Source organism: Anopheles gambiae, chromosome 2 (assembly GCF_943734735.2).
Source record: "Anopheles gambiae chromosome 2, idAnoGambNW_F1_1, whole genome shotgun sequence".
Classification (NCBI taxonomy): Eukaryota; Metazoa; Arthropoda; class Insecta; order Diptera; family Culicidae; genus Anopheles; species Anopheles gambiae.
In genome coordinates this window covers 114,010,862-114,031,429 of record NC_064601.1, presented here as the reverse complement: position 1 = coordinate 114,031,429, position 20,568 = coordinate 114,010,862, and the positions used below count along the sequence as shown (strand labels likewise).

At 46.4% G+C, this 20,568-nt stretch overlaps 3 protein-coding genes across 17 annotated transcripts in view; 1 reads left to right on the top strand and 2 right to left on the bottom strand.

Moving 5' to 3' along the window:
* Positions 1 to 173: 173 nt before the first annotated feature.
* Positions 174 to 3,118, bottom strand: LOC1269860 (succinate dehydrogenase [ubiquinone] iron-sulfur subunit, mitochondrial). The gene is made up of 4 exons (XM_308512.5): positions 2,770 to 3,118; positions 1,849 to 1,959; positions 1,458 to 1,762; positions 174 to 1,318 (listed from the first exon to the last, which is right to left on the bottom strand). The coding sequence occupies exons 1-4, from the start codon at positions 2,827 to 2,829 to the stop codon at positions 922 to 924; spliced, it is 873 nt and encodes a 290-aa protein (XP_308512.4). The 5' UTR covers positions 2,830 to 3,118; the 3' UTR covers positions 174 to 921.
* A 176-nt stretch (positions 3,119 to 3,294) lies between these two features.
* The window catches only part of LOC1269861 (rap guanine nucleotide exchange factor 4), a 114,325-nt gene continuing 97,051 nt past the window's right edge, over positions 3,295 to 20,568 (bottom strand). For all 8 annotated transcript variants that reach the window (XM_061640598.1, XM_061640596.1, XM_061640601.1 and 5 more), the window contains 4 exons: positions 10,164 to 10,297; positions 9,926 to 10,096; positions 8,117 to 8,295; positions 3,295 to 8,029 (listed from right to left, as the gene is read on the bottom strand). In XM_061640598.1, the coding sequence (XP_061496582.1) occupies positions 7,905 to 8,029; positions 8,117 to 8,295; positions 9,926 to 10,096; positions 10,164 to 10,297 (609 nt within the window). In that variant the 3' untranslated portion in view covers positions 3,295 to 7,904. The remainder of the gene's footprint in view (positions 8,030 to 8,116; positions 8,296 to 9,925; positions 10,097 to 10,163; positions 10,298 to 20,568) is intronic.
* On the top strand, positions 14,046 to 19,642 carry LOC1269862 (zinc finger protein Helios). Of its 8 annotated transcripts, none has more exons than XM_061640611.1 (4): positions 14,046 to 14,676; positions 16,235 to 17,017; positions 17,089 to 17,168; positions 17,234 to 19,642. In XM_061640611.1, the coding sequence occupies exons 2-4, from the start codon at positions 16,327 to 16,329 to the stop codon at positions 18,248 to 18,250; spliced, it is 1,788 nt and encodes a 595-aa protein (XP_061496595.1). In that variant the 5' UTR covers positions 14,046 to 14,676; positions 16,235 to 16,326; the 3' UTR covers positions 18,251 to 19,642. The 8 variants fall into 8 exon arrangements, with proteins under 8 accessions (XP_061496595.1, XP_061496589.1, XP_061496593.1 ...); XM_061640605.1 differs by having other exon boundaries at positions 14,195 to 14,730; XM_061640609.1 differs by having other exon boundaries at positions 14,312 to 14,556.

Below are 20,568 nucleotides of genomic sequence, written 5' to 3'. Positions count from 1 at the left end.
TACCCGAATTTAATCAAAGCTCAATCAATTTCTAATTTTATTTCAAGTTCATCAATTCATTGCCTTAAAGACAGTTCGTAGCTCTGTTTTGTTACGTATTGCTTTCTTCGCGATGTGAACCCTTTTCTCATATCTTATCGTTTCATTTACGCTCGACACCACCAGTAGCCTGGTTTGTTGTTGTGTAGGTATTCATGTTTATTTTCCCCTTCAATTCATTACCCATCCTTGCGGCTACGGAATCGAAAATAAATAAATGTCGGTGTGGGGATTATTTCGTATTCTGCTGATGGCTGTTGCGCGTTCCAAAACCGAAGCCAGGATGACGGGGAGCCGTTTGTAGCTGTGAATTCATTTAGGAAACCGGAACGAAACACTAAGCCTACTTCATTCCTAAACTAAACTAAAATTGAACCGTTCGACAGGAGGACAACTAAGGGTGGATGATGATGTTCTTTTTGGTTTCCATTTTGTTTGCACCGTAGGATATCTTGCACCAAGAAAATCAAGAGTAGAACGCCGTTGTACACGCAATACTGCCGAGTTTCTTGCTGCTGCTGTCGGTGGATGTCGTTTTTTTAAGTAACCAATTATAATGTTGAATTTTAACATTTCGTATTTTAAGTTGAAGCTTCTTGCTAGTGCCTCTTTTTCGCGACATTTTTTGGTATCGAAATACTTTCCTTTCTACTCAACAAATTCTTCGTCCACTTTCGCACATGCACACACACACACACTCACACACACAGTCACGCACCGCTTTTGTTCTGGTTGTTGGTGATCTACTTTGCCGTTTTGGCCGTGTTCCGTGCCATCTCACATACTAAAGCCATTTGCACTGGGAGCGGGGCGGGCAGCGCGTTGGGTGGCAGTGCAGCCATACACTAGGAGGTCTTGCTATCCCCGGGGCCTTCGAACACTTTACTTGTTGTGCAGGGCGGCCGTCTCCAGACCGGGTGCGTCCTTCTTGGCAATGCCCGACAGCAGCTTCTTGATCTCCGCAATCGCCTTGCCCGGGTTCAGCCCCTTCGGGCAGGTGCGCGTGCAGTTCATGATCGTGTGGCACCGGTACACGCTGAACGGATCCTTCAGCTTGTCCAACCGGGCGGCAGTGCTTTCGTCGCGCGAATCGATAATCCAACGGTACGCCTGCATCAGCACCGCCGGCCCGAGGTACTTGTCGCCGTTCCACCAGTAGGACGGGCAGGACGTGGAGCAGCACGCACACAGAATGCACTCGTACAGACCGTCCAGCTTGGCGCGATCGTCCACCGACTGGAGGTACTGGGCATCGCCCTTCTTTTCGGTGCTCTCGTTCCTGCAACAGATAGGGGGGAGCATTTGGATGAGTCAGGTCAGTTACCAACGAAGCAACCAGCCGGTGCGGTGCTGATAAGCCGTGGCGGCGCGTGCCAAATCTAGTAGGCACGGCTAGCAACACCACACCACACACTTACTTGCGCTGTAGCCAGGGCTGAATCGAGCGGTACTGGTTGTAGAAGTTGTTCATGTCCGGCACCAGATCCTTTACCACGTACATGTGCGGTAGAGGGTAGATCTTGGTCGGTTTGTCCAAGTTGTCCGCATCGATCTTGCTGATGCAGGCGAGCGTGTTCGTGCCGCCAATGTTCATGGCGCACGAGCCACAGATGCCTTCGCGGCACGACCGGCGGAACGTCAGCGTGGGGTCCATTTCGTTCTTGATCTTGATCAGCGCGTCCAGCACCATCGGGCCGCAGGCGCTCAGGTCGACTTCGTACGTCTGGTTTTGGAAGTGCAAAAAAGAAAAGAATTAATTGTTTTTTGCAACAATTACTTCACCATTGCATAACTCTCGCGCGCCCTTACCTGGTTGTACGGTTTCTCCTCCGGCTTATCCGGATTCCAGCGGTAGATCTGGAACTTTTTAACTTTCTTGGCCGCGGCATTATTGGCAGCGGCAAGGTGAATGTTTCTGATCTGAAAGCAAAATTAAAAAAAAAACGAGAAAAAAGCGTTAAACGATGTCACCGCCACGAAAGAATGAGCTGGAAACCGATTCCAGTGCTAACTTATTCTCGTTGGCCTTGTTGACCCACACACAAGCACATACGCGAAGCAGGTGACAGACGGGGGGCAAATTCAATTGGCGAGCAATGCAATAAAATTTACTGAATTAATTTGCGTCACACTCTCCTCGCCGCGACACGGGAGCCGCGTGCCAATCGTGATAATTTGCAGGCCAAACCGTGGATTGGCGAAAGAGCAGAAGGAGCAAAACGCGCAAAAAAACGGGTTCAACGCATTCCAGATTCCACACGAGCAGCAGCCGCAACCCGAGCAATTAGCCGTGGTACGTGTTGACCCGTGACCACCTTTCACCCTGCCCCGGGCTATCGATAGGCGCCTCTCCAGGGGCCCTGGCGATAAGATTGCACAAGGTTGTGTCTATGGTTTGCCCACTGGAAAGCGGGGGGTCGACAGATTGGGCTGGCCTTCTGGATCGATTTCCCCTCCCCCATCAACCCGGGCTCATTAACAACCCATCTCGTGGTTTTACGAAATTATCACTTTTTGCACGGCAGAAGTTATATAATGACCATTCTACCATAACTCGAGACAATGTACCATGGGATGGTGGGTTTTGTTTCGTGCGTCAGCATGGCAAGCTTTTCCTCGCGAGGACGTCACATCTCAATCCTTCCGGAAAGGTGGCGCCCAGCACGCGCGCTGGATTGTTCTGGAAGGAAAAGAGTTTGCCAACACAGCTCCACCGCGCGTCCGTATTACCTGGCCAAACGTGCCACGGCAGGCCAGCAGCAACTTGAGATCCGCAGCAATCACGGCCATTGCGAGGTTTACTTTTTCGCCAACAACACCACACACAAGGAAACAACACACTAGGCTTCGGACGAACGTTCGAAGATTGTTTTGATTCCCACGAGCGAGTCGATTTTCCGCTGGCTAGCGACGAGGCGTGAGGTCCTGGCCGATATGTGCGCGTTGCCCAAATTTGTGAAATAAGAGAGACGAGCAAAAAAAAAAATGAAACAAATCGCGATTTTTTTTAATGTGTTTTCGTTCAGCGCTCAGCCTGCTTGACAGTTGCTTCGTTCAGTGGCGGGGGCGCCGAGTGACGTTTGTGTCGTTGAAAGGGGAAGCTTTGCCACCGAAAGCTTTGAACGAAAGCTCGCATTTCAAATTTAACGTTCAAAAGTGTACCGGTCGGTGATGGCTCGTTACATGCTGCCAAGTTTACGCATAAAAAGTTAACATTTTCGGACTACAGCACTACAAATCAATACACAGGTCACGTGAAAAGAGAAAATATTTGAAAATACTTTATTACTTTCCTGTCCAACTAGCTTCCATGTATCTCTACTAGTCTTTGCGATTCACTCAACACGCGTTTGGGCACGTGGACATGCGACGCTCGTACAGTGCTGGACAGTTTTTATTTCCCATCTACCGTTATAGAGTAATGTTTTCTACATGCTACTGTTTCGGTATGTGTTTGTTTTTTTCAATGTTCTCTAGCTTGTTATGTCCTCGCACCGTTACACGAGCAGTGTTGAAGAGTTAGAATGGCATTTTTTACCGATAGAATCTTTAAATTGTTAAATTCATAGCTACTAAGTATGGTACAGAAATAGATGGTTTTAAAGGGGTCATTGATTAGCTTTTTGACAGCTGCCTCCAGTATCATCTCTTAACTCTCATTCTCCTTTTCTCTCTATCCGATAGCAGCACAAAAAAAAAACAAAATGCATTAGTCAATAGTTTTGTTAGCCTAGTTTCTGAATATGAAAAAAGTTTGGCCATTCTTCACCATCGCAGAACGGTGTTAGTTGTTAGTTCTAGTTGTTTCATCTCGCTACCAATTCCTTTTTTTATAAGAACAATCTACCACAGACTTCGAGAGAGACAGAGAGACTCCAGATACAATTCCATCGGAGCCCTATTGCTGTTCCCTCTACACAATTTACTTGGAGGTGGGTTTACAAAATACATACACTCTAGTAAACGTTTCCAACAAACAGATGATCTACGGGCGTAGAAAAAGGACTCGTGACAATCATGATCATTTTTGTGATCATTTCCTCCCATTTTTCCCCTCCCAACGGGAAGTCTTACTCTCTAGGTAAATTGGAACATGCACTGCTACTGTTACTGTTAGGTGTATATATTCTTAAGTGATTCAGTGTGATCGCGCCCGCTTCCTTCACGCTCTCTCCTCGACACCTCTTTCTCGTCTGTTCCTATTTCTTCATGTCCGTTTCGTAGAGACAGCGAGAGAGAGATAAAAAGAGAGGAGACAGTATGTGTGTACTTGTTGTGTGTATTTTTAGAATGTGTCTTCTTTTCGTATGATTTCCAAATGTACAGCATTATAACACATACACATTAAATTACATTTATTTCTTTTGTTTGTTTTGATTTTTTTCTTCTTCTTTGTTTGCTACTTTGTTTACACTACGCACAATGCTTTCGAGAAATTGATCTCTAACGTGTTAGAGATAGCTTTCACCATCCCGAAAAGTGTAACCGTAAAACATACGGTGGAAGTGGGATAAAAGAGAGCTACCACTACATGCTAACGTGCATGGAAAGGTCAGAGAAGTGCTCAAACCCAAAAATGCAAGTAAGTTGATGATGTGTCCATTCTATTTACTATTACCGTTTAAAGCAGTTGCTTGGAAACTTAACGATCCTTTTAATTCATTCATTGTCGGTACTCTCCTTCCCCCTCTCTCTCTCTCTCTCTCTCTCTCTCTCTCTCTCTCTTACTTCTTCATCTCTTCCTTCTTGCTCTACAAATGTAATATTCTGTGCATGCACACTACTCATTCTGCTAATTCACGTTGGCTTTCAAATTGGAGTTAACCTTACAGTGTCTTTCTTGCCATTCGTTTGATTTCGTCTTGATTTTTACACATTAGTGTGAGCATAGTATGGGTGTGTATGTGTGTTGAGTGTTTGCGTTAAATAAATTGTAACAAACTTCTGCAAATAGCTCTTTTTTCAAGATATAGCAAACAAATAGTGTTACTTTAGTAGCTAAAGACATCATTGTGTTCGTCACTGCAACGACGCTCACTGTTATACTACATCAACGACTATGCTACTAAACCGAAAACGAACAATTCGATCAAAGTGGGTGTTTAGTGTGTCAGTGTGTGTGTTTGTGTGTTTGTAACCAGGGACGTATCTAGCTAGATTCCCCTTTTGAATGATTGTCGATAAAGACGCTAACATTTGTGGCATTTCTGCTGTTTTGCTCAACAACACTCAACTTTATTTTGTTTTTGTTCAACTCTGTTTACCATGCTTACCACATTCTACGTGTCCTATCTATCTGTCTGCTCTATCAATCGAAGCATCGAAGAAGTCTCCAGTCAAGGTACAAGAGTGAAACGTACGTTGCGTATGTGTGGCGGTTCACGAGTTGTGGGGAATTTTAAGGGAGTTATGCTAAGCTTAGTCTTTAAGATATCGCGATCAAGAGCCTTACTTGAAAAGGTGCAGGCGAACGTGCAGCGATGATCAGTGGTGTATGCTCAGAAGAAACATTCATCGACTAACATTGATCGTGTACATCGATGGTCCACCCATTTTCTTACACCTATTTTGCGGAGGGGGGCAGGGGGGTTTCACTTTCTTGTGAAGTGATATGGAACCAAAATTGGAATACAATGCTTCATCATACACATGATTGTCTTGTTATGGCTGTACTAAACAACATCAAACGAAGGTGATCAGTTTTTGCTTGCAAAATACTGTTTTTGTCTAGTGTTGTAAGGAAATTCCTATGATTTTTGAGTTCCACTTTTACTTTAGAACGTTTAAACTGTCTGTTTTTTATTTGTTATATTTACTATAATAGGTCTCTCTTTCTCACTCTCCTTTTCTTTCATTTCTTATCATCTGTCTTTACATATCTTTACATCTAACCAGTGTTTTAGTACCTTTTTTTAATATTACACTTTCAACGATCAGTTATCTTTTTTCTCTCTACACTATACTATAGCTTGTTGCGCAGGATCACATTCACATTTGAAACGATCTTGATTGGCGCTTCTGCCTTTGAAAACGGGATTCGAAATAGACAGTTTTTGTTTATCAAAAAGGACCCAGAGAGAGAGGTTTTCGGTGAAGTGTTGGTGAAGTAGCTGAAACCCAGACGGTAAGGTGAGAGAGAGAGGTAAACGATCTACGATTTCATTTTACTGTTATTTTTTCCTCTTGTTTCTATTTTGTTGCACATCGACGGAGTAATGTTTGTGTTTAATGTTTAATACGGTTGTCCTATGTTAGGTATATTTGGTTTGATGGAAAGATTGTCGGCTAATCACATTGACATGCGTGTGTTTTTTTCTTTTTTTCCTTTGGTTTCAAACTAAAACGACTGCGTACACCGTAGCTGTCCGTAGGATCGTTTCTTATCGCATTCTCTTACACGCTAAACAACACATTTACGCTAACAATGGGAACAATGATATTGTTGCTGTAGCATGTAACATAACAACTATGTGCGGATTTAATGTCTCCCTTTTATGCCGGAGCAGTTGGACAGAAGAACAGATCGGAGCAAAAGCGGTTGCGAAAGGTAGTACAATTAAGAAAGGATAATAGAAAGGAAAATGGATTTCCAGCTTTGGTCCAGCCAAAGATATCCATTTGATGTGAGTGAGTGAAGAATGTGAACAGGAGCAATAAGGAATCGGTTTTATTATGCTTTTGTTTTAATAAGCGTTGCTATAGCGCTGTGTAAATATACGTATAAGTTTGCTGTTATGCACCTCTGTTTGTAAATAGCGTATTGTTTGTTCTGTTTGTTTTGTTAGTTTGAAAAATATGCTTAGCTTGATAGCGTTTTGACTTGTGACTTAGTTTAACATGCACTTGATATTGACATTGGCGAACATTTTGTGTTTATGAGTGTGTATTTTATGTTTTGTCTGCTTTTCTATACTTGCAAATTTAGCAAATTCTCAAAAAATAGGGTAAAAACTAGGGACGTTTTAATATAAAAACTGAAATTTCACTAAAAGCAAGCAATAAACCATTCGGTGGTCGTATTTGTTTCATTGTTAGTACAAGAAAGCGTTCGCATCCTTCTCAAAAGGAGAAACGCTTTAACACATTGCATACCTTCAGGGGTAAAGCAATGTTCTAAAACGGCGAATGAATTAAACGCTAGAAAGACGAAGCAGTTTTACAGTTATTTCTCTTACTGAAGGAAGTATTTGTGATGGTGCTTCGAGTTTAATAAGTGCAAGGTTTTGTATAAACTTCTGAGTGTATTTTTTGTAGAAAAACAAAGATAAAAAACAAAGATTACAGTACTTTAATCGTCGAGCTGTTTATTCAAGACCAAAGTGCTTAGAACAAAATACAACTTAAATATCTTCATACAAACTAATTTACAAAACCAACAGTGGAAAGGTGACGCGTGATAGAAGTTATTCGATATTTGTAGGATTAAAGGGGGAAACGAAACTGAGAAGTGTTGCTGTTGTATAACTGATCCAGATCTTAACATCACAAACAAACTGTGGACAAAATCGATGAGAAGCAAAACATACACAGGGTTGGGGATGACGTTAATAAATACTCTCACAACAAGAGACAAAGTACCAAACACACCCGACTCTGTGTCAGTAGCTGTGTTATCTTACAAGCAAAAATGTTATCTTACAACAAAGGTATGTTCGGTTTGCAAATGGTAAAAACCATCAAAAGTACCGTGCGCGCTGGGATTCTGTTCTCACGAAAAGAAAAACGTTACCCAGAACAACCGGGCAATTGTAGGATTGGGCGGGTTTTTGGTCTCTCGGTACCAGCTTGACCTTTCATATGCGCAACTGGTGGTCGGAATTGGTGGGGTGGCTGTTGCGATGCGTTTTTTGCGCTGTGAAGCATCCTTAAGATCGACGCGGTTCCACCTTCTGTGACATCGAGTTGAGCACTCTTTGGTTATCGATCGTCCGGAAGCAGCGGATGTAGTTGCGGATTTCGTTCTCGTTCTTCGGCGAGGGAGGATCAAGTACTAAAAACAAAAAGGGTAACCAAACGTGCATAAGAATGTGTGTGTGTGTGTTTTTTAAAGGAGATACTACAACTAAGGGGCCCTTACCAAGATGGCGTGATCGACAGAAGCGTACCGCACGCATCGTTTGCGCCATCATGTGCATCTTCTCGAAGTTTACCAACCCGTCCAGGCTGGTCTTGTTGCCTTCGTGGGCGAACGTCATGTCCTTGAGCAGCAGCGGCATGAAGGGAATCACTGGAGGCTGCAGCTTGCCCACTGACATCCTGGCAAAGTGAGACAAAGCGAAGGAGCAGAAAAAGGCGTTTGATTTTATTATGTGTTCACCACACGTACTCTCTTTCCAAACGACTACCAAGAACCAATTCCCAAAACAACGGTAACCCTGGCCACTGTGTTAACCTGTTTAACGAGTCTCACGATGATTTTGATGACTTTTTTTTGCCCTCTTTCCTCTTGCCCACCGACGACCAATTCATCTTCCTTCGCTTATTTTAAGCTACAAAGTCAAACAGCGCGTGTCACGCGTGCAGGGGCGGCCGAAACTTTTGCCTTAACGAACTTTTTCCAATTTCCAATTCTCCAAAAAAAAGATGAAGGTATCGATTGTACCGAGAATTCTCCCTCTTTCCCTCCTCCCCACACAACACAGTGTGTGGCGTGTATGTGCGTGGTGCTTTAATAACCATCGGAAGTCAATCCGTCCAGGCAGTAGAGCTTCTGCTTTCCTGCAAGCGGCTGTCTTGTGCATGAGGAGCTTAACTTCTGCAAAGCTCTCTATTCCCCCCCCCCCCCTCCCGGTTCCCTGTGATGGAGTGTGATGATTGTGATCAATTTCCCACTCTGGGTGCTGAAAAGAAGGCGTGTGTGCTACGGTCTGGTGGATATGGTTCAAACTTCCACTCCACACTCGAAACTGCCTGTCACTGTCAGCCTGAAGAAAAAGGAAGAAGGAGCAAGTCGCTGTAAATCCCCCCCCCCCCCCCCCTAACCGAAGTGTTATTTAAACTTCTGATGAGACACCTTTTTACGAGACGAGTTCGGTCGGCAAGATTAAGCTATTATCACATGATCTGGTCCCCGTCGTGGTGTCAGGTGTGCCCTTCCTTTCGACGTCACAGCGAGCTTCTAAAGCTTCCTCTCTTCTTGGGATGTTGCGCGATACATTCTTTGCCAGTCCAGTCGAATGCAGCACAGAATAGCAGCAGGAGAGGGGGGGATTTGACTGGAGGATTTAATTTGATTTTCAATCTTTCACTTCCACCCATGCTAGGGGGCTTCTAAGAAGAAAGTTCTCTTGTGCGCGCGCTCTCTATCTCTCTCTCGCTAGCCGGAGCTCCGAGACGATTCAAATATGTATTCACATGCCACACACACACACGTGCCGGGCACGTCTCCATCGGAAAGAAGACATGTCCCACGCTTCGAGCTGGCGGTTCAATTCATCAAACTGACACTCAGTTGGGTAAAAGGGAAGCGCGGCGTTCGGTGGACGAGATTGATGGCGGTGATAGGTTGTTGTACGAAAAAAAGCACGTAAACAAGATTGAATTGATTTCCAACGCCACGCGACATCGCCAAGGTCGCCCCGTGTCAGGCTCCGTGGAAGTCGTCCAACGAAATCCTTCCGAACCCGGTCATTTGAGATTGAGGTTTGTTGGGTAAGGGTTAGGGTTTGAACTTTCAAGGACGTTTTTCGGGAACCAGAAAGAGATCGCTATCGGAATTAAACTAATTTGAACTAAGACAGTTTAGAGACACTTCGGCAGAGGAGGCCCAAGCAACGCAATGTTTAAATCAATCCCAATCAACCCACGTGCGTGCGTGGGAATTCAAGTTGGAAAGCGTGGGCCATGCGATGTGGGCATAAATCTTCCTAAGCCGGTGGGCACTTACCGATAGGCGCGATGGTTCCGGCTCGGATCAATCAGTGCCTCGTACTCGGTGAACAGCTTCCGGAACTTGGACGGCAGTTTGTCCCACGTCATCGAGAGCCGCGAGACGGCCGTGTTCGACAGTCCCATCACGATGGCAAAGAATGCGTTCAGGTTCTGGTACTCTTTGCAGCTGCAGGCAAAAGGAGAAAGGGCGTTAAGAGGTGGGTTTTTTAAACCCCAAACGGAAAGCTACTTACAATGCGGCCAGTTTGATGAACTTTTTCACCAGTGACATCCGCTTGGTGAGATTCGTCGTCGAGACGATCTCCGTCACTACCCAATACTGTATTTCGTTAAACCGTCTGATAAAAACGTCCAAATTTGAAGTGATCTGCAAAGAAAGAGAGAGAGAGCGAGAGAAATTGTAAATTAAACTAATAAATAAACAAATTAATATTACGCAGGGGTTTCCTTGTGGGCCTGGAATCGATTTCTCCATCACTCACGCCCACTTCCAATTAGAAGTCCGCCCACAGGGAAGCCCCCTGGAGCGGGAAGTCACCAAACGATCGGCTCCCAATCAGTGACGAACGCCCAAACTAACAATTGCCATTTTGTTCCCATTCCAAGCCAAGTCCTTCCACGTATTCGCTCGATTCGCAGTCAATTTTTCCAATCCTGCATTGTGTGCTGGGTGGTTCTTCATGCCGTCCCTTCGCCGAAGGACGTAGGAAGTAAATCTGTTTCTTCAGCGATTGTAAACACGACCATGGGTGAGGAAGGTCACTGAGCTTTGGTCCAATTAAATTTGGAAGCCAACAAGAAGTGAATTGTGGGGGATAAAAACGTGCCGTTCGACTTCAGGTTTGCTTCTAATAGAATGCTACGCGCTACAAGTCAGTTTTTCGGGAAAGTGCTGAATTGTAGGAAAAAATCGCAACAAAACCGTTTGCTTAGTACACGCGAATCGAAAAGCGCAATAATGATTGTAATGATGCTTTTATTGGCTTCATTAGGTTAAGAATGAAGGGCGTTAGAAGGCGTTAGCTGCATTGGAATTTGATAAGTCGTTTGAACAGTGACAACATGTTGTGCGATGTGGGAACCAATATTGATGTTTTGTTATGGTTTGAAAAAATTGATTATTATTATTATTATTATTATTATTATTATTATTATTATTATTATTATTATTATTATTATTATTATTATTATTATTATTATTATTATTATTATTATTATTATTATTATTATTATTATTATTATTATTATTGCTATTATTATTATTATTATTATTATTATTATTATTATTATTATTATATTTTTTTAAAATCTTTATTCAATGGATAGCTACAGTCCTGATGATTTTCTTAAGTGTCGACTTAACTTAGATTACAAACTTAACTCGACTATATCCTGGCGCAAATGCGGTCTTTAGACGACTTTAGGGACGTATCAAAATCGAAAAATTAGTAGACTTTGTTAAAAGCCCTGCACCTACAGATTGTAGGGTATCCTGAGCCATAGTTCGTTCGACGACGAGGGATATCAAGCAGAGGTAGCGGGCGTAGAAGGGGGCCATTGGAGCATAGATGTCCAGTCGTTGCAGTGGCGGATTAAGGGTATGGGGGGCCCTAGGCGGAAAGACGAGCTGAGGCCCCCTGTTAATGGTAAATGGTGTCTGCCTTCCGGGGGGCCTTGTCGCTAGTACTATGTCCATAAGGCATACATCTAACATAGGCATACACATGCGGCATACTATAGACTAGCGATCTACGGGGCCCCTAAATCGGCGGGGCCCCAGGCGACCGCCTAGTCCGCCTACCGTTAGATCCGCCACTGAGTCGTTGGAGTAGGGATGGACAGTCGATGTTCCCCGTTAGGAGACCTACAACAAACATTTGCAAGAAGCTTTAGGCGTGCTTCATTAGGATGGATCAGGATGGATATTGACTGGTTGCCATGGGAGAAGATGCAAAGCATAACGGGTGAGTCTGCGCTGCATTGCCTCGATGCGATCAGATAAGCGCTGAGATGATGACTTCCAAAGTACGTGCGCATATTCAATCACTGAACGGGCGGATACTGCAACACACAGCCTTTACACATATTGGGTCCCTGAAACTTCTAACCTCACGTTGAACCAATCCTAGAAGCTGGTTGCCATCAGGGTTTATAATTTCCTCTGCGTGTTGGTTACAAGTCAGTTTCGTTAAGGATGATTCCAAAATTCCCTAATGAGATTAACGGTTTCAATGCGAAGTCCATCAATGTTGTAGCTGTACCGAAAAGGCTCGCGAGCTCTACTAAATGATAGGATTCGGCATTTTTCGACACATAACTGCAGATGATTGCGTGTACACCATCGGTTAAAGTTTTTAAAGAGAAATGATTATAATCAAATGAATTAGGTAAGAAGTGATAATCATTCAATCGATTTCTGCCACAAACTTGCAAAAACGAAGCTTACAGCCACCGAAGAAGAACCACATACTAATTACTGTAAGTAATTTACCCCGTCAGCATAATCATCCACACTCACAACCACAAGATTCCATCAGCAATGGTTGTAAATAACTTGAATTGTTTCATATGCCAAACAGTTCTGCACGTTCTCGCGCAAAGCTTTTTCGCTTAAAACCACAAAACACAAAAACAAAAGCCACCCAAAACCCACCCGCTTCTGCTGCTAACACTTGTGGCGTTTGCAAAACGATCCCAAAAGAAGTCTTCTTCTTCCGACTCATACTCGTCTCGGTGGAAAACCACCGCGAAAAGCTTATCCCTTCTTTTTATCAACCTGCTCTTCGTCCGGGGCGTTCTGAGGCCACCTCTCTGTATGTGTGTGTGTGTTGGTTCCGTTTCCTCCGAGAGTGGAATTTCGAGAGTTAATATAAATGGCAAAGTTTGGTCGGTAAAGCCGCTTATTTTCACGCCTTTTGCGCTGGTGCTGGGGAAGGGTGTGAAGGAATTCCTACACCCTCTTACCCTCTTTTCCACAGAATACCGAGCGTGTGTGTGTGTGAGAGAGAGAGAGGGGAAGCGAAAAGATAAACAAATTTAGCGCCAAGCAACCAAGCAGCATGAAAGTTGACGAAAAGGATGCCCAAAACGCATCTTGAAGTCGTAAAGTTGACTTTTCATAGGAATTGTTTTGTTTTTTCGCAAGCACTTCTTGTCGATTGTGATTTGAAATCATTGAAAAGTTCTAAGGAAAAGAAACAATAAATAAAAATAACTTAAAGGGTGCGCCTGGTGGCGCTGAGATGAGTTGAAAGAGAGGTACAAATTGTTACAATTACCTTATTGCTTACTACATGGCTAAGAATGACTCACTGTTAGAGGAAATACCTCTCAAAAGAAGCATATAATTAGATGACTAATGTCATAGAATGAGCACAAAAAATCTAAAATTAAATTAAAAAAAAGCAGCAGCACGAAAGCTCTCAATCTCCTCCTCACTTCATATCCATAACAAGATTTTCACAATTAAAAACCCGTCCATTCCCGTGCCGACTTCTTATCTCGATCTCGTGCACAAGCTTTGCTGCTGCTGCTGCTGCGGCACACGATTCCCCCCCCGTAACGATCGCACCCGCGCGAGCTTTTCAAACATGGCCGAACCGCCCCAAACGGCAAACGGGTCCGCGCACGGTCACGTTGCCCGAGCACACAAAACGATGCACACCCGCCGGCCGCCGCACGTTACCGCTTACCGCCCAGCGTGACTCAGCGTCGCCGCGCCACCCCAAAATTGGATGCAAAAAGCAATTGGGGGGTGGACTGCGGCAGAGCGAGATGAGGGGTGGGAAATGCATCACACAGAACACGTTTCGCGCTAGCGCGCTCGTCGCATCGCGCAGCATCTCAGCACCGACATTTCCATGTAAGAAAAGGGGCTGCGCAGCACACACACAAACACGCACACAGAACGGGGGAGGGAGGGGGGAGAAGTGGGCGGTGTAGTGTGCACTGGTGCACTCTGTCAAGGTCAGCCCGTTACGGTGCGGTGCTGGTGGTGAGTTTGTTGCAGTGTCACGGCACCGATGAGATGTTTAGTTGCACACACACATAGACACACACATCCACTCCTCACCCTTCTTCTAATCTCCATCCCACTCGCTCAAAGGTGTGTGTGTGTGAGATGCTAGTTGATTCTAGTGCGATGCATCACCGTGTATTAGACCCTCGTTTCGTAGTAGTAGTGGTAGTAACCATCTACTAGTGCACACCACCCGCTGGAGAAGATATCGCATCGCAGTGTGCTTAGAACGCGCACACACACACACATTCTCGTGCACTGCATGCGCAAACTGCACCCGCGAAGCTCTCCTAAGCACGCAACGCTCTCTCGCTCTCTCTCTGTAGTGCGCCGGAGAGATGATGAGATGATCGATTCCGACTATCGTGTGTGTGGATGGATGGATGGATGGCTGCTGCTGCTGGAGTTAGTGTTTAGCGTTGGTCGCCGCGAACCACTTGCCCCATTATTGTGCACGACTCGCTGCGAAGAAGAAGAGGACACTCCGTGCGTTTGTACACGTGTGTGTGTGTGCGTGTGTGAAGAAAGAATTCTGCAAAGCGATAATATTATATCGATCCGTGTGGCTCCAAACGCAGAGAGCGGGTCATGCGAGCCCCCGAAAATGTGTGAGTGATCCAGTGTATGTGTGTGTGTGGATCGCGCCTGAAGAATTTGTGTGATTTAGGTTCCGTTCAAGGCTGTGCACTTGGCTTGCATGTGCAGCTCCCCTCCCTCCCTTTGGCAAGGTCAGTGCAGTGCGCGAACGGGAGTGCAGTTGCGCGTGTTACGCCTGTGTGCTAGTGAGTGTTCTTAGGGAGCCCAGGGAGCCCCTTATCAGCAGTGCAACGGTTGAAACACGGTTGACAAGTTTGACAAGAAAAGCAACAAACTATTCTTCGTGTTGAAGAATACAAAATCAATCGCGAAAGCGATCAAGGTTGAACGACACATATGGTCGTCGTTCGGGCGCAGAAGCTCTTCGTCGTTGCGTCGTCGTCGTCGCCGTCGTCGCCGTCATCATTCTCTACGCAAACTACTAAACGCTGCACGAACCAACCAACCGCAGGCTTCCCTCCTCCCCCCCCCCCCCCCTCCTGTCTCTTGCCCCATTAGAGGTCTCATCTCGTTTGGAATTCAATTCGATTCTAACGCGCCGCAAAGAGAATCTTGTAAGAATAATTAGCCCTCGCTCTCACCCGCAACACAGCGCACAGAAGACGCAAGGCAAGAAGGCGCGAATGCGAAGGTAAAAATGGCACGTGTCCCTGCGTTGTTGCGCTTCCCCCACCCCTCCTCACCCTTGTTTTGCCACGGGGAACTTAGAACCTTCCCATAGCAGCGAGCTTTTTTTGTTACACTTTTGTTCCCATCGATACCTGCCGCTGTGTGCAGTCTTTCTTTGTGTGTGTGTGTGTGTGTGTGTGTGTGTGTGTGACCATGTGACTTTTCCCAAGATATCGGTTACTGGAGCTTTGTGGAGCTTCCCAATAGGAGAGTAGAGAGAAGGGGGGGAAACGCTAACACAATCTATTTGATGCGCCCTTTTCCGTCCTGCCTGTGTTGCGCGTTTCGCCCCATTCGCGTGTGCGTGTTAGGTTAAGAGGTGGCTTCTTGAGATGTGCACTATCTGATAAGAAGCGTGTACGGGTGTGCGCAACCTCCAATTCCCCCACTCCTTCCCTTTCCTTCGATTCGAGCAATTTCATTCCCGCGGAGCTGAACGCTGCGAGAGCGCCGATTACATAAGCCCTTCTCTGCCCCCTCCCCCTACACTTCTCCTCACGGTCAAGACGAGCGCATGGAAGCAGCGTTCTTGTTCTTGTTCTCGACATGGTAGCGCGGTAGCCGCGACAAAACCGCACCACAACACAGCCTCTTCTTTCTGGTTTACCGACTGCGATGGCGACGACGACGACGACGAAGGCGACAACTAGCGATGACAGAACAGGCGAGCCGCTTGTGTGTCGGTGCTTAGTTTGCTAGCCAAGAACTATGTCAAGGCATTCTTTCGGCCGCAAATGGTGAAGCCAACGCGTACAGTGCCGCGAGTGTGTGAGCGCGTGTCGGTGCGCCCTGTGCGTACAACACTTGCGCGTACCGATCACCGCTGCCGTCGCCGCCACCGCGCATGATCATTGGCGCGAGATAGTGACGATCGAAGAATACTAAGTGACTCCGACTCCAACGGCAGCATTGGCCCGCTGAAGGAAGCGAAGAAGAAAGTGGAACATCCTTTCGTGTGTAGCCGTGATCTAGATCATCCTTTTCCATGTGTGTGTGATAGTTATAGCTCTCCTTTTCTAGGTGTAATGTTTCCATGCTCGATCTAGCACAACCGGCCCAAGCTACTGTGACAGTTGCCATTTTTTCTCTTCTCTAAACCACAACCACCAACTATGGATGTGGCACCGTCGATGGTGCAACGGTCCGGCGACAAGCTGATAGTGCGCCGGGTGGTGAGCGGCGAGCAAGTACACCTGAGCGACCAGAACCCGCCCGTCCAGTCGGACGATGGGGAGTCCACCGACCAGCAGCTGTTGCTCGACCGTTGGCGACGCTTTTCCACCGACGCGTCGGCCAACTACGACGAGCCGCTAACCGATGGGGAAGGAACCCAACCGGGCCCATCGTCCCAAGGGGCGACCGAACACGATCAACAGCAGCAGCAGCAGCAGCAGCTGCCGCAGTGCAAAATCAAGCGCAACTACTCGTGCGGCCGGTGTACTTACTTCACGCAGAACCCGCGCAAATATCTAACCCATCTGCGAGACACGCACGGCGAAAAGATCGTGATCAATGAGTGCAAACGGTGTCTGTACGCGTCGCGCCACTACCAGAAGCTGGTACGGCACATGAAGATGGTGCACGGGTCGGTGGATGGCATTCGGAAGTCGGCGTTCGGTGCGAGCCGGCGCCGGGTGCAGAAGAGCTACGGGGGGCAGATGCATCTGGGGCAGGTTATGCCGGCTGCGGTGCCCAAGCTGTCGGACAGTGAGGCACTGACGACGGCGTACGTGCAGCAGTTGGTGGCGTCCGGGTTGCCGAAGTTGCTGGAGGAGATGGAAAAGTCTGGAGCAGCACTTGCGGGTGAGTTGGACCGCGAAAGTGTGGATCTTCCTGGATATGCTGGTGCATGATGATGTGTCTTTCTTTGACAGCTAACTTTGCCCGGGAAGCCTCCACGATCAAGGTGGAATTGGATCAACTAAAACAATCAATGCCATATTCAGCGGATGAGGTGAGTTGAGTTCTTGCAAGAAGTTCTCTTTGCACAATTCTGAATCATTTCCTTTCATTTACTAGACCGTCCAAGAGGTTAGCGAAGGTGACAGAATAGACAGCAAACCTTCGGAAGAGCCTAAAAAGCGATCCCGACCAGTGCCTAATCTTATCCCACTGAACATGTCCACGTCCGGGTCATCGGCGACACCCAAGACGACGCCCCAAAAATTCGTCAAACCAATCCCAATCGCCGCCCTAAAGGCAGAGAATGGCGAAAGTGATCGATCGTCAGAAGATTACCCGCTGAGCCTAACCAAGCACCAGCAACCCGTGGCCACCCATCCAGACGACATCATGACCAAGTGCATGTACTGTGAGCTATCGTTCAAGCCGGTCGAAGCACTGGCCAATCACATTAAGCTAGCGCACAAGAACGACCTGATAGCGTTCCTGCTCGCCAACTCCTTCGACAACGCAACGGACGCAGCGGACAAACCGGTCCTACAGCAGCCAGCGGAACCCACGGAGCGCACCACGGTCAACGAAATCTGGAAACGTTTGCTGGAGCGCAGTGCCGAATCTTCGGTACAAACGCCGCGGAAGTACGAAGCAGGCGGTAGTAGTGGTAGTGCAAAAGACCTCTCGAACGACACGGACACGGACGATGACAACCGGGAGGAATCGCATCAGTCGCAAACGTTCTGCGGCGTGGAGACGGCACCCGGGTACGGTGAGGTAACGAACCGGCTGCCAACGATCGATCCAGCAGCCGCTGGTAGGGCTGGCTCCGGCGGCAGCTCCGGTGGTTCCGGACTGATGAAGAAAGTCTTCAAGTGTCCGCACTGCTCGTTCTGGGCGTCGACGGCTTCCCGCTTTCACGTGCACATCGTTGGGCACCTGAACAAGAAGCCGTTCGAGTGTTCGCTGTGCGCGTACCGGTCGAACTGGCGCTGGGACATTACGAAGCACATCCGCCTGAAGACGATACGCGACCCAAGCCACAAGAATGCGGGCGTCCTGATGAACGACGAGACGGGGCGAAGGAACTACACCAAGTACAACAAGTACATCGCACTGATGCAGATTACGGACAAGTAGTGTGTGTCAAGGAGGAAAAGCGATTGATGGATGTTTAATATAGGATCGCTTGTACGAGGCTCTAGCGAGTGTAATCCTTTTATCCTCGTCGTTGCTGATACAAGAGGCTAGCGCAAAAAAGGGGGGAGAGAACGGCGGAAGACCAGACGTAACCAGATTATTGCCCCAAGGAAGCAAGAAAGGACAGGTGTATACAACAAAAGCGCACCAGGAAAAAGCTAGTGAAGGCACACAATCAAAGGATCGTTTTTCGGACTTCCAACAAAAGGGCATCACAGAACAGAGAGCTCGTCTGAAGTGTGTTGAAACGGCACAGAGTGGTTGAAAGTGTATGTGTGTGTGTGTTTTTGCTCTCCTTACATTACCAAATTTACCTTATTGGCTGTAAAGCTCTTGGGCGTGCGGTTCTTATATTGCTTTCGCTTCTCCCAGTGTCAAGTTCAACGACGTCCAACGAAGAGACACATTACATGGCACGTAGACGTCCGGCTGACTTCCCTGACGGGCCCGGGGGTAAGACGAGCAGGGCGAAGCTTCCTACTCCACGAGCAATCAATTCGGCGAATATGCTCATTTCGCTTGGCTGAACGCAGAATTTTCCAACTTGTGCGCTTGTGCTTTTGGGAATTTTCCCGCTGGGCCACAACCGCCACCACTTGGCCTTTGCAAGCAACCGTGAAATGTGAAATGCGATGTTTGAGTGACTTCCTCTTCTGCTACGCATCCACCCGGGCCTTCCCTTCCCCATCCTCCACCCCACTTAACGACCCCACCGAATAGCAATTCCGTCCCAATGTAGCCTTCCAGGACGGGGCGGGGAAAGGCCCCCGGATTCGACGTTGGAATCATTTTGTTGTCGCTGTGTGAACCGAGTGAACGCATCCGTGTTACCAGTTTGAATGCGCTTTAGTAGTTTAATCATTCCACAGGTGCGCCATCTTTTTAAGATGAGCGTCACCACCACCAGGGCATATGGTATTTAGGCAGATAGGAAATATCCAGAACAACAGAGACAACTAAACACACAAAAACGCACTTATGACGTTAGTTTTTAACATTATTCTACATAATACGCACCTTCATCCTTCCCTTTCCTACACACACACACAACCCGTTCGGCAATTCCTTTTGCAATCCGATTGCATGCCAACAATAACAGTTAGAAACACAGGTGAACAGGCTAATAAAAAGGTTCGATATGTAAGACACAGCTGCAGGCATTACCACGGTACAATAATGCATCGTTTTGTAGGAAGTTGGGAACAGAATCTCATTCTTAATTTATACACCCGTTTTTGCTATGATAGATGTTAATGCGTTCTATGTTGCTGTTGTTGTTTTTTTTAACATTGTGGGTACAACACTTAAATAATAAATATTGATAAAGAACAAGGCCCGTTATTGAGTGCGTTACTGAGGTGTTACATTCGAAGAAAGACAGTATAAATGTTATTAAGACAGTTGTGACATTTGTATTGCATACTGTTAGGCGGTTTTTATTGCAGATTAAATTGTATGGCTCAGACGCAACGAGTTCTTTCTTCTGAAGTATTGGGAGTAATCAAAATGATGAAAAACAGCGTTCAAAAGAACGCCATAAGTCCCCAACAAGAGCTCCAAGTGGAAATGATGAATGGAAGCTTAGATTAGCCGCAGCTCGGTATGGAATGCAGCAGCAGAAAAATGTCTTAACCGCTTTAATCCGTCTCGTACAACAGCTGTTTACAAATCCTTTGTACCGACACAAAAGCAACTTCAAATGGAAAGGATATAATTAGTGATACAACCGACACGCCCCTCAGCCGCCTTGCCTCCTTAGAAGGTTCTGTACGGTCATTTTCATTAGCTTAATAGGTACGGAGAGTTTCCATATTGTGCTGTGAAAGCTTTTTTGTGCTCTCGTACTCTATCTGCACCGCTGACTTCAGTACCTTGAACAGTTATAGAAATTGCTGCACTCAATGTAATGCATTGCAGACTCGTGCATGCATAGAAAAGCAATGACGCTTTGCTATTCTAGCAATTGTTTATTTTTCCTTTTAAGATAAATGATTAATTTCTACGTTCAATTCTCTGGTTTCCAGAGTAAGACTTTAAGAACGGACAACTTGAGGTTCAATCGACAGCTTCTCTATCGTTTTGGTTTGATTGCCTTAATGCTTCACGTCACTAAAGCGAAAGCAATAAATTCAAAAGTGGCAACGTTCACATGCCCCTTTCTCCTTCAAACCATGCAAATGTTCCTTCATTCGTCGTGTGCCTATGTGTGTGTGCGTGTGCATTAGGCAGCACGGTAAAAGAAAAGCAATAATTCACCT